Source organism: Octopus bimaculoides, chromosome 19 (genome assembly GCF_046866305.1).
Source record: "Octopus bimaculoides isolate indiv1 chromosome 19, ASM4686630v1, whole genome shotgun sequence".
In the NCBI taxonomy this organism is placed as follows: domain Eukaryota; kingdom Metazoa; phylum Mollusca; class Cephalopoda; order Octopoda; family Octopodidae; genus Octopus; species Octopus bimaculoides.
Window position 1 is genome coordinate 46,924,023 of NC_142946.1, and position 13,205 is coordinate 46,937,227.

The 13,205-nt window shown below is 39.2% G+C and overlaps 1 protein-coding gene across 1 annotated transcript in view; it reads left to right on the forward strand.

Moving 5' to 3' along the window:
- LOC106873349 (uncharacterized) overlaps nucleotides 1-10,941 on the forward strand; it is a 38,211-nt gene extending 27,270 nt beyond the window's left edge. The window contains exons 6-7 of the mRNA XM_089366424.1: nucleotides 7,504-7,605; nucleotides 10,306-10,941. Of these exons, the coding sequence (XP_089222550.1) occupies nucleotides 7,504-7,605; nucleotides 10,306-10,476 (273 nt within the window). The 3' untranslated portion in view covers nucleotides 10,477-10,941. The remainder of the gene's footprint in view (nucleotides 1-7,503; nucleotides 7,606-10,305) is intronic.
- The last annotated feature ends 2,264 nt before the right edge of the window (nucleotides 10,942-13,205 follow it).

Here is a 13,205-nt window from a genome sequence, read left to right on the forward strand (position 1 = left end):
TTGAAACAGGAGAAAGGTAAAAGACGTATGTATGTTGTGTGTATGCGTGTGAATAGATGTAAAGCAGTTTCGGCTTTCTGTCTGCTGCCGTTTCACTCGGGGAACCTAAGATGAATTTAGTGCTGTGTTCCAACACCTCTACTGTAATCTAACCGACGTCTAAATCGAGTACGGTTGTTACTATGGCTACAAATAAAGTACATTACTCAACGGTGATGATACAGGGCCAGGAAATGTAATCCGTTGAATGCCGAAACTTGAATGAGATGTAATATAGTCCATATCTCTTTCTCTCTCTCTCTCTCTCTCTCTCTCTCTCTTTCTCTCTCTCTCTCTCTCTCTCTCTCTCTCTCTCTCTCTCTCCATATATATATATTTATATATATGTGTGTGGTGTATACTTGTTTTGCTATATATGTACGAGGTGTAATACAGTCTACTTGCAGCGTACATTGCTAATTTGTTCATGGCGTATAGTGTTACTTTTATCTCGATGTGTCTCGTAAAGCAGAGAATGTCTGCGAATCCCTCAGAAGACCTCGCCTTAAGATTGAGTTACTTCGGAGAGGATAAGCCTTGTCGAACCGTCTCCATCAAAGCTTTTTGGCGACGGCCGTATTTTCATTTGTTGGTTTGGTACGATAGGCTCCTTCCTTTCTTTCTTTCTTTCTTTCTTTATCTCGATCTCCCCCTGTCTTCGTTCCTTCCTTTCTTCCATTATCTCTCCCCGTCTCTTTATTTCTTTCTCTCTCCCTTTTCTTTATCTCTTTTCCTTTATTTCTTTCTTTATCTCTCTCCCCTTTTCTTCCTTTCTCTCTCCTCTCTTTCTTTATCTCTCTCCCTTTCTTTCTTTTCTTCCTTGCTTGCTTGCTTCCTTCTTTCCTTCCTTCGAGGGCAAAACAAGAAACAATTTTCTTTCCATTCCTTTCGCAAGAACATTAAGCTCTGCGAGAAGAGAATGGGTGATTGTCCTGTCTGGAAAGCGAAATTGGTGGTTCACAATTTCTAATGGTGCTTAGTAAGGCAAAAAAGACATTTGTTTGCAAAACAAGTATTGGAAACAAAGACAGGCATATTCTTGTACTCTCTCTCTCTCTCTCTTTCTCTTACTGTTCCTGCCAGCGGCTGCGGCCATGTTGGAGCTTCTGGCATTGATAAAAAGTTTGTGTTGTGTTTGTTTCCACCTCCCACAGCTTCACAACCGGTCTTGGTTTGTTTACGTTTCCGTAAATTAGCAGTTGCCCAAAAGAGAAGTGATAGCACGAGTACCAAACTTTTAAAAAGAGCTTAAGTACTGCTGACGATTTGTTCGACTAAACCGTTCAAGGCGGAGCCCCAGCATGGCCGCAGTCCAATGACCGAAACTAGTCAAAGGATAAACAGTATAAATATATCCGAAATTGTTATCTAATGGCGGTTTGCTTTTTTTTATAGACGGTAGTGTGCAGTTTGAAGGGCATCAGGCTGCGAACTGGCAGAAACGTTAGCACGCCGGGCGAAAGGCATAGCTGTATTTCGTCCGTCTTTACGTTCTGAGTTCAAATTCCACCGAGCTCGACTTTGCCTTTCATCCTTTCGGGGTCGATAAATTAAGTACCAGTTGCGTACTGGGGGTCAATGTAATTGACTAGTCCCCTCCCCACAAATTTCAGGTTTTGTGTCTTTAGTAGAAAGGATTATTTCTAAATGAATGAATAGCCGTAACGTAATTTTCAAATGTTAATTAGTTCGTTTTAATATGAAGCTCAATCGCCAAAGATCATCCTTCACTTAGTTGACCAGCTCTGTTTTTGGTTAATCCTTTAGCATTCAGGTTATTCGTTTTGAATTAATCATACATTATCTCATAGCTTCGAAATTCGACGGTGCGTTTGTTTATTTATTTATTTATTTATTTATTTGAATGGCATTGTTAGGTAGGTGCGACAGGCTGGATCTGACCGTTTTCAGCATAAAGCAAGATTAGAATATTTTGGCCGGATATGGCCGGTTTAAATGCTAACGCATTCTTGCAGGTGTCCGGACTGCGTCACGCCCTTCTCACAACGTATCGTTCTCTTTTCATAGATCTATATATATCCACTGCATGATAACAGATCGAAGATATTTAGGTCGCCATATTTTCATTTATTTGTGCCGTCTACCAACGCCCCACGCCTATTACTCCCCCCCCCCCGACCTTACATACACCCACACACACCACACCGTCCGATTTTTCTTTTAATACAAGAACAACGGCACTAGCTTTAGTTAGGAGATTGTAATACGATATATTCCGTTGAGTGAAGCGAAAGTTTAAAATATAAAATTTGAAAAAAAAAAAAGAATCATTTAAGCGATAAATAAAAGTCAAATTTTATTCATTTATTTGTTATTCTTGCTGTTCCTCCTGTTGTTGTTGTTGCTACTGCTATTCAATGCTCGTATAATTTTCCCTCTTGTACATCTCTCGGGACATTGCGAATGAATTATTTCTGTCGTGAGGCGCCGCTCGTTGTCGTTCTACTTCTGCAGATAACGATTATAGCAGTCTTGCAGCTTATCGTGGTGAAACAAGTACAGTCTCCAATAGAGTGTGTGTGTGTATAGAGAGATAGGTAGATATAAATGTGTGTATGTAATATATATATCCTACTCCGAATGTGTTAGTGTGTGCGAGGCTGTTTCTCCCTGTGTGTAGATGCCTGAGTGCTGATAAAAATATATATATATAATATTCGTTGTTTGTTGCAAGCTCCTTTACAGAACTAGTGCACTGTTTTTTATATCGTATAGAGATCGTTAAATTTCCTTTCACCAAGCATTTTTGTTTTTAATGTCTTCTGCACCCGCAGAAACCTTTGCCGCTTTCACTGATATTTATTGCCTGTTCAAGCAACACTGGTGGGCAATTCTGCCCATTAACTTGCAACACAAATCTGATAGTTACCCTTTAACGAGTGCAATTCACCCTGTCAGCTAATTTTAAATTCGCCATTACTTGAAATGCTAGAAAAAACTTTCAGATAACTTTTATCGCTTTCTCTTTGTCTTCACTTCTTGTCGCGAATAGTATATGAAGATGGAAATGCTGATATCATAGTGTAGTGTACTAAAAATATTAGAAGAGCAGGGTGTGTTCTTCGAATGCAATTTCCACAGGCGAGCTTGTGGAACTTGCTTTCGAATACCAAACATCATAACAAAACTCCATCTTGTTCTATTCTTCCCTGAAACTTTCTGACTTAGTGCCAAGCAAAGAATTCATTATCGAGTTAGGTAATTTGCTAAATCGGACTCGATCAGTCTCTACCTTTGACAGAACGATTATTGATTAAACGTCCATAAACATTTTTTTTTTCTTCTTCTTCTTCGCCTCCACCCCTCTCTCTTCTCTCTCCGTTTGTATATCGTTATGTTATTTCAAACATGTCTGCTCATCGTATATTTACAAAATTTGCCGAACAGCTGTCAGTGTTTTGACTCTGTTTTTCTTTCACTGCCCAAGAAATGGAGTTTGTTCGCATTGAAGTCAAGAAAAATATATATCAATTAAGAAAATAAGCGCTGGCGTAGCTATGTGGTTAGAGATTTGCTTCTCAAAGACATAGCTCCTGGTTCGATACCCCTGCATGGCACCGTGGGTAAGTGTCTTCTATATTCCCGGGCCAACCAAAGCCTTGTGAGTGAATTTGTTAAACAAAAACTGAAGGAAGCCCGTCGTACACACATACACACAAACATATATATATATATGTATTTATACAAGGGGGTGCTGAAATATTCCTGGCTTTAAGGGTATCGTGAAAGGCCTGGTTGAAGGCCCAACCTTCCGAGTTCTTTTATAGGGCTTAGAAAGGCTGAAGGACTGCTGCAATAAGAGTCTGAATCTGAGAAGGGAATACGTTGAATAAAATTATAATTAACTGACCCTCCTGCATTTTCTTTTACCAAAAGCCAGGAAATTTTCAACACCCTTTGTGTATGTGTATGTATGACGACTGCATAAGAGATCGATAGGCTTATGAAAAATTAGATCTGGGGGTCCATTCGTTCGGCTTAAAACCTTTCAAGGTATGGCTGCAGTTTGAAGAGAGAAACAGAGAAAAACAAACCAGCGCGTTAGAAATACAAAAACAAAATAGTGGTTTATGAAAAAAAGAAAAAAAAAAAAGAAGAAGCGTTTCTCTAGAAATGGTTTAAAGGATAAGCTTCGCGCTGAGAATCCATAAACAGGTCTGTATTGCAATAGAGAACCCATCTGAATACGTGTTGGATTATCTGTAATTTAGTTTACGTCTTCTGTTGAATGTTACGTTTTCGTTGCTTTTCATTTACTTAGATGTAAATAACACAAAAGGTATCACGTGTTAATTAATGCACAAATGAAGGGTAGTATTGTAAATATATGCATATGACTCTCTCTTTCTCCCTCCCTCCATCTCTCTCTTACTATATATATATATGTGTGTGTGTGTGTGTGTGTGTGATACTTATACACAAACCTATGTAATATCAGAGCCCGCTGCATCTGTCACACTGCGATATTTGACGCTGGAGTTATATTTATGCAGTTTTAATAAACCATTTATCTGGCCCTGTAATATGAAGTCTTTCACGTGTTACTTCTTACACATACACACACACACTTACACACATGCATACATAAAAATTGTACATATTATTACAATTCAAAAGTATTGTTTTCCAGCGAAAACAATACTACCGTCATCGACTGCTGTTTCCAGCAAACATTGGTACCGTGTGCTACTATTTCCTATATATATATATATATATATATATATATATGTATATGTATGTATGTATGTATACATATACACACAAAGGTGTACATACATACGTATATAGATATATAGTTTTCTAATGTTTTTCGCACCTATAATTATTTGTATTGGGATTTCTGAGTAATAAGTTCTTCGCTTTGTATTATTGGAAACACATTGTACACATGCATACATTACAAACCTCCTGCTCTCTCTCTCTCTCTCTCTCTCTCTCTCTCTCTCTCTCTCTCTCTCTCTCTCCTTTTCTCCCTCTTTCTCTCTCTTCTCTCTCTCTCTCTCGTATACGATAGCTAATACCTCTGTTCATCTGACACGGTGTTAATGGTAGCCCCTGCTGTTTTCTCACTTCCGGACACCTGACGTTTCACTTCCTCTCCAAAAGGTTCCGCCATAATCGTTTGGCCTGGAATATCTCTACGAACTTTCTTAACTAATTAATTCAATTGGATACATAGACACTGCTTTCTCACATTTCGACTTTGCACTTGTCCGTCTGACTTTTCCAAGTGCAGAGTGGTGCATATACACTGTTAATTCCCCTTCCCCCACACTGTTGGTTTGTCCTGGGCCTAGAGGCCCATTGTGGTGAGGATAGCATTTCGGTTTCTGTAGCGTTTTAGCGACTGGAAGTACAGGATTAACCTTCCCGCTGGACGCGACTCTAGTCCGACACGCGACATTTTTCTCCTACGAGAGTTCCGGATCCGCGTGGGTTTTTTGCTTACCCCATCTTTAGATGCTGTTAGTACGAATTTTCAAGTCAAGAATCTGAAACAATGTGATATAGTTTTCTGTTTCAAGGACACAACACGTTATTCACATCCGAAATCGAAACTACGACCTTGACGATTCGCGAGCAACTTGTTAGGCTACAAGCCCTCACACACATACACGCACAGAATAAGTTCAATATGCTCCGGAATTGTCAAAGACATGTTTCGATTTCTCTAAAACTGAATAAAATAAATGAAATAATGATGTGTACACACATGATGAATAAAATAAATAATAATTATAACGCAATATAAATAAAATGCCAGACGTCTTGGTGCGTGACTTTTGGCCCATTCTGTGTACGCAAACGCACACAAATACATACATACATATAGATAGATATGATTCTCTGTCCTTAAGCACACACACTCTCTCTCTCTCTCTGCCATTATAGCAGTCTCCAGCGCTCGGAACACGTGAATATACACACATACACACGACGGGGGTGCTGGCTTTGGGTAAAAGAAAATACAGGAGGATCAGTTAATTATGATTTTATTCAACATATTCCCCTCTCAGATTCACACACTCATTGCAGCGATCCCTCAGTTTTTCTAAGCCCTGTAAAAGAACTCGCGACACCCTTAAATCCAGGAACTTTTCATCACTCCCGGGTAGAGGGTGAGAGAATTGGGTCTAACGTCTGTAACAGCTGTTAACGTTACATTGAAGTTAGTGTATGTTACACATAAGTCCTGTCACAACTTGTGCACGAAACATAATTACTGCAGGAATGTAACTCTTCTCTTCTCTCGAGTTCATAAATTACTACGCAAGGTTTTTGTTTTCGTTGAGAACACCCACTGGGCATTCTTAAAGTCGAAAGTTGGCTATAGGATTTCATTGTCTTTCATTTCTCTGCATGCGGTGTGTGTGTGTGTATATATATATGCATGCGTGCGTGTGTGTGTGTGTCGTCTCTCCTCGCAGATTATCGTCTGTAAGTCGACAATGTTATTTTCTTAAAGACACACACACACACACACGCATAAACCATGTTTTTGTCTCTGTCTGTCTGTCTGTCTGTCTGTTTGTCTAATCGTTTGGCATATTCTCACTCGACGCTAGGTCACAAGGCTGCAATAAAATTTGGTTATCATAGCATCATTCATTAACGACAAAATACACACACACACACACACACACACACACACACACACACCCAATATCACTATCGCTCCCACCCAACCGTTAACAGACACTGGTAGGATTTGGACTCAGAACGTAAAGACGGACGAAATGCCGCTAAGCATTTTGCCCGACGTGCTTGAAGATACTGCCAGCTCACCGCCTTTCACCGCTCTAACAATAATAATATGCTATCTATCTATCTATCTATCTATCTATCTATCTATCTATCTATCTATCTATCTATCTATCTATCTATCTAGCTAGCTAGCTAGCTAGCTAGCTATCTTAATGGTCTATCTATCTTACTGTCTATCCATATATCTGTCTATTTTGCTATCTGTCTATTTATCTATCCATCTATCTATCTATTCTATCTTACTGTCTATCTATCTATCTAGCTATCTATCTGTCTAATAATGTAAGATAGGAAGATACTATAATCATTAATGCATTGTTTCGTACAAGCTGAAACTCGTTTCAACTTTACTAGTTATTTTAAATGGGCCTGATTCTCGTTTATCTAATAAATATATTATTATTACTTATTTGTGTTTGGATATTAAACATACGCTCGAATCCCACTTTACTAATCATTTTAATGTTGTACACAGTATCCTTTACTTACATAAACGTTTACATCGATCTTCAATGGCGTCTTAAGAAGCATCCCATTTGTAGTTACGTATGTGTTGTTCGTCTGGCGGATAAATCCGATATTCCACAATTAGGGGAATTAAATTTGTAATAATAAAATGCCTTGAGTATCTTCATTAAAGTCCGTTTTCTCAGTTTGCTTCTTGTCTTTTTTTTACAGACGAGTAACAGTATTCCGATGCCACCAGAAATACGCAGATTAGCAATAAACAAGAACTCTGGAGAAACTCTCTTACACCGATCTGCTCGATGTGGTTATCAGGTGGTTATCATTTGCAAAACGTTGCAATTTTTCGCATTCATTTCTTTGGTTTTTGTATCATTATCATTTATGTAGATTTTTTCATAGTGGAGGCGCCAATGCGTGATAGTTGTTAACAAAAGTGACCGTTTCCATTCCCCCGCGAAAACATGTCCAGCCGCACTAAGGAGCTATAAAAATACTGGTTTCAAACTTCAGCACAAAGCCATAAAAATATTGGTTTCAAACTTCGGCACAAAGCCATAAAAATATTGGTTTCAAACTTCGGCACAAAGCCATAAAAATATTGGTTCCAAACTTCGGCACAAAGTTAGCAATTTCGACGAAGGGAACAAGTCGATTACATCAACTCCTATACATAACTGGTACTTATTTTATCAATCCCGAAAGGATGAACGGCAAAGTTGACCTCAGCCGAATTTGAGCTCAGAACGTAAAGACGGACGAAATACTTCTAAGCATTTTTGCCAACGTGTTAATGATTCTGCCAGCTCGCTGCCTTAGAACCAGAAAAAATATTACAATTCGTTGTCTCTGACGCTTTAATTATTATTCTGCCAATTACATAGAGCTTTATTCCGTCACTAATACGTTTAGAAAAAGCATGAACACCACAGGATCTCATTTCCGTTTGTATAATGGTCCGCGCATTGTCGAACGTCTTGTCTTAGATTCGTATCTCGACTCCACCCCGCTTTTACGAAACTCTATCAAATTACATAATAAATAAGTCTAAAATAAATTTTAATTTCCTCCGAAGCGAAATCGAACTCACTTCGTTAGGATTTATATAACGTTTGGCCTAACCCATTCCTCTCTCAGACACTATCGTTATCAGATCACTGAAGATCATGAAATAATTTACGAAGTCAGCAACTCCGGAAATCATCCAAGCATAAACAAAAGAAAACACTAAGAAACAAACAAACAAAAAAAACCACTCTTCGTTTTTTTAATCAAACAGTAAATTATTTGATAGTTCCTGGATTTACTTACTTCAAGGTTTTGGATTTGACAGTTGTTTATTTGTGTGTTTGTTTACGTCAGTGGATATCGGCTGACTTGCTCTCTCTCTCTCTCTCTCTCTCTCTCTCTCTCTCTCTCTCTCCCTCTCTCCCTCCCTCTCTCTCTCTCTCTCTCTCTCTCTCTCTCTCTATATATATATATATATATATATATATATATATATATATATATATATATATATATATATAGCTGACAGCATATAAGAAAACATTTCTTTCATGGTCATTCATAGAATCAATCTTTGATGCAGACATCGGGGATGGGTTTTACTGTCAGGGGTGTTCGATCAACAACTGCAAAATGTGTTGCTGCTTTCTGATCGTCTGGCTACATTTTACACACACACATATATATATATATATATATAATAGTAAAATGGCTGTCGTTATACATCGTAGTTAATAATTCATCGACACTCGTTGTGCGTCTTCTTGAAACAAGAAACTGTCTGATCATAATGTTGTTCTATTTCCTGCAATATTTATTATCATTGCAAGCTCTGTCACTGTTTCTATGTCGGCTGCGAAGACAGGAATCAGACAGTAGAACTTAGAATGACTTACGCTGTTTAGTTGATCTCGCTGTTGTCATCGTCGTCATCGTCATCGTCGTCGTCGAGTTTCAGGTCAGACTTAATCGAGTAAACAGAATATCAATGATGTTCCACCTGCTACCATCCCCGCCTCTTTTAATGCATCTAAGTCTGCATTATTTTTATTTCCTATATCAAATCTATAAAAAGTGGACAGATGTGATATGAATGGAAGAGATTTGGCTGCTATTTCTAGCGAGTCAGTACGACTACGTTGCCATCGTTTACTTTTGGTTTTTCTCCTTTTCTAATTCGAGTATTACCTCTTCTAGTTTTGTTTTTCGTCCCTGTTGGGCCGTGCGAGAGGTGGGGGTGACTAGACACAAGTGATATTCGGGAGTCCCGTACGATCGAATCCCTGATTGACTGGCGCGTTGTGTTCTTGAGCAAGTCACTTCATTTCACCTTGCTCCAATCTCCCATTCGATCAGTTGGAATGTTGGCCTCCTCACCTAGACAGCGGGATGGCGTCAGTTGAAGGCTAAAACAATGCAATAGCGCATCGTGTCCAGCGATGTGTAACACTATCTGAAAGCAGGATCACTCACGTCATCACGTGATATATGTGCGAATATATTTCCTTGTTGTGACATTAGGTGATACAGCAATTCCACGCCATATCGCGATTTATTATCTAAGCTTACGCCGCTTCCTCTGTGGTATTGTTTTGTATTTCTAATAAAATACATATATACAAATTGTAAAAATAATTTTAAAAAAAAAAAAATATATATATATATATATATATATAGTACAGTACTGTTTCTACTTCGTGGAATTTCACCTATCACCAGGGGTTTTGGAACATAACACCTGCGATAGTCGAGGAATTACTGTAGTTGTAAACGAGGGTAGCTGTTTCCAGTCTCCCGTGAAAAACGTGTCCGGCCACGAGGAAATATTACCACACTTGGAAACGCCTGAAGGGCATCCAAGAGTAGTAAATCTGTTTCAATGACTTCCAAGTGGTAAGACTGCAAAATTACTAATTTAAATGTAAAATAAATAGGTAATTGTAAGGGTAGTTATCTATACTGGCAAAATGCTGTGAATGTAACTCATGCTTGTACTCTCTTTTGTAGGATGTACTCTACTACTGTTTGAAAACGAGGTCCGTCGACGTAAACGCCCGCGACAATGCGGGTTTCACACCATTACACGAGTGCTGTGTTCGAGGGAATTTATATGTCGCGCGCTATTTGATTTCATACGGAGCTGATGTTAACCAATGTTCTCAAGACGGAATCAGGTAATTATTATTTTCTTCTTCTTCTTCTGTTGCTACATTACCCGTGTGATAAGAAACCACAAGAAGGAACCTCCTGTAGGTGGAGACTAGTTCAGTCGTCGCTGTCCAACTCGGGCAAAGTGTACAGACTAAGGGGCGAAACGCTTGTGACTCTGAAATACCGGCTGAGGATACGGAAGAGTTTCCAGCATTGCAATGAATTTTAGAAGGGCTTGCATGACCCCTCTGAGGTCATGCAGTTTCTGCAAGGAGCAAAGCATCTCTGTTTATTTCACCTTTTATTCTTCGATAGTATTCCTTTTCTTTCTTTCTTTCTCCCTTTCCTTCTTTCTTTCTTTTTTCTCCCTCTTGTCGTCGTCAAGCCGTTGCAAAACAGCTTAGTGAAGACATCACTCCTTGTTGCTAAGCGGCCTCTATCTAGAAATACTTTAATACTCTTAAGATTTTTCCGTAACGGATCAAACCTATGTCCGCATTAACTACTACTACTACTACTACTACTACTACTACTACTACTACTACTACTACTGCTGCTGCTGCTGCTGCTGCTGCTGAATTATATATGCAATGAGAGAGTGATATCGCAAAAAGCTGTTGTGTTTGAGAACACATTAGTTCTGATTGACCAGATTCTATGAACACAGTTATTTAAATCCGTGATCCGGTTGTTTTCACTTTTTTTTCTTTTCAAAATATAATGTATCTAGGACTACATTGCCTACAGGGTATTTGAGAGTTGTGACATTTGACTGCTATTTCTAGTAGGTCGAGTGACCACGTAGGACAATCAAGGACCGACTGCTGGTTAAATCAATTGATTCGTCTACTACGACCTTACAAAAAATTTCACCTAGATCTGAATGCAAGAAATAATTGCTTGTTGGAAGTTAGATCCAGGCTTGACAGCGTGCTCTAGAAGCTTGCTTCTCAAACACACGGTCTCGAGTTACGTTTACGTACTGGAAGGGCACCCATCCGTAAAAGACCCTGCCAAAACAGACACAGAAAGAAGTCTGGTGCAGGTCCCTGCCTGGCCAGCGCCTATCGAACCGTCCAACTAATGCCAGCATGGAAGACGGACGTTAAACGATGATAATGATGTAGTACATGTAAAGGCGCTTGGCTTAGTGGTTAGGGGTGTTCGACTCACGATCGTAATGTCGTGAGTTCGATACACAGCGGCGTATTGTGTTCTTGAGTAAGACACTTTATTTCCAGTTGCTCCGGTCCACACTGCTGGCAAAAATGAGGAGTACCTGTAATTCAAAAGGGCCAGCCTTATTACATACACTCAGTGTGTCGTGCTGAATCTCCCTGAGAACTACGTTAAGGGTACGCTTGGCTTGTCTTAGGAGTTCTCAGCCACTTGCACGTTAATTTCGCAAGCAAGCTGTTCTGTTGATCGGATCAACTGGAACGCTTGTCGTCGTGTCTGGCGGAGTGCCAATTGAGTTAATATGTATCATATATGTAACAATTAAATTACGTATTACGCATTTCATTGTTTTGTTCTGCGCGTGATTCCCTTAGTCCGTGGATAAATTGTCTTGCACGAATCCGGTGTGTTATGCTGAAAATGGTGTATGGCATTTAAACCGGCGCTGTATTCTTTCTGCCGCTTGGCTGCGTTCACGCCATATAACATTAAGCCAGTTAAGGGGTGGGGAAACGATTTTATTTCACACTAGGCGTTCCTGCATAAAAATAACTATTAAAATATTTTTTCACTGAACAGACGATATTTTTTTTCCTTTTTAACTATATATTATTTTTACTATTTTACGGAGAAAACGCGTTTTTTTTTCTATTGAACGTAAGGCAAAGAGCAAGCAATGAGTTTCAGAGAAAAATAGCTGTGAAAAAGAGCTGTCTGTCAGGGTGTGAATGCGTGTGTGTGTGTACGGTTGTGTCTAGATTTATGTGTTTGTTTCCGGTTGTAGGATTTTTCTTGCTTTTTTTTGCATTTCTTTTTCTTGCATTTTTTTTTTCGTGAGTGAGAGGGCGAAGACTGACTGTTGTTTGACTTATATACAAATGGAGAATACAAATTTGAACGAGAGGAAAATGGTAGTAAATTGAGGCAACGAGACGCATTTGACGCCAACGATATTTAGTCTGTCATGTGTTGAGAGAGAGAGAGAGAGAGAGAAAGAGAGAGAGAGAGAGAGAAAGAGAGAGAGAGAGAAAGAGAGAGAGAGAGATTAGTGTAAAGATGGCTGAACAGCCACAGATGTACTCATGCAGGGTATTGAAGGCATGTCTTAGTGAAGTGTTCATGTAGTGTGTATAAACATACATGTACACACGCACATTAATATACGCAATATACACGCGATATATAAATATGGCGCAAGAGTGGCTGTGTGGTAAGAAGCTTACGTTAAGGGTACAACGTGTCTGTGGAGTGCTCAGCCACTTGTACGCTGATTTCACAAGCAGGCTGTTCCGTTGATCGGATCAACTGGAACCCTCGTCGTCGTAACCGACGGAGTGCCATTTGAAGTAGTTCCGTTAAAAATTTTTTTTTTAATAATAAATACTTAATAGAATAAGTACCGGGTTATTCCAGCATGGCCGTAGTCCAATTAATGAAACGAGTAACAGAGCCCAACAAAACTAAACACTGACCACTACGGAGCCTCAGTGTTGTTGACCCTTTCTCTGACTCAGTTTTCGGTTCTGCTGTTCTCTCGATCCGGTCCTTCAGCTTTTATTCTGTTGGGATTTTTTTTT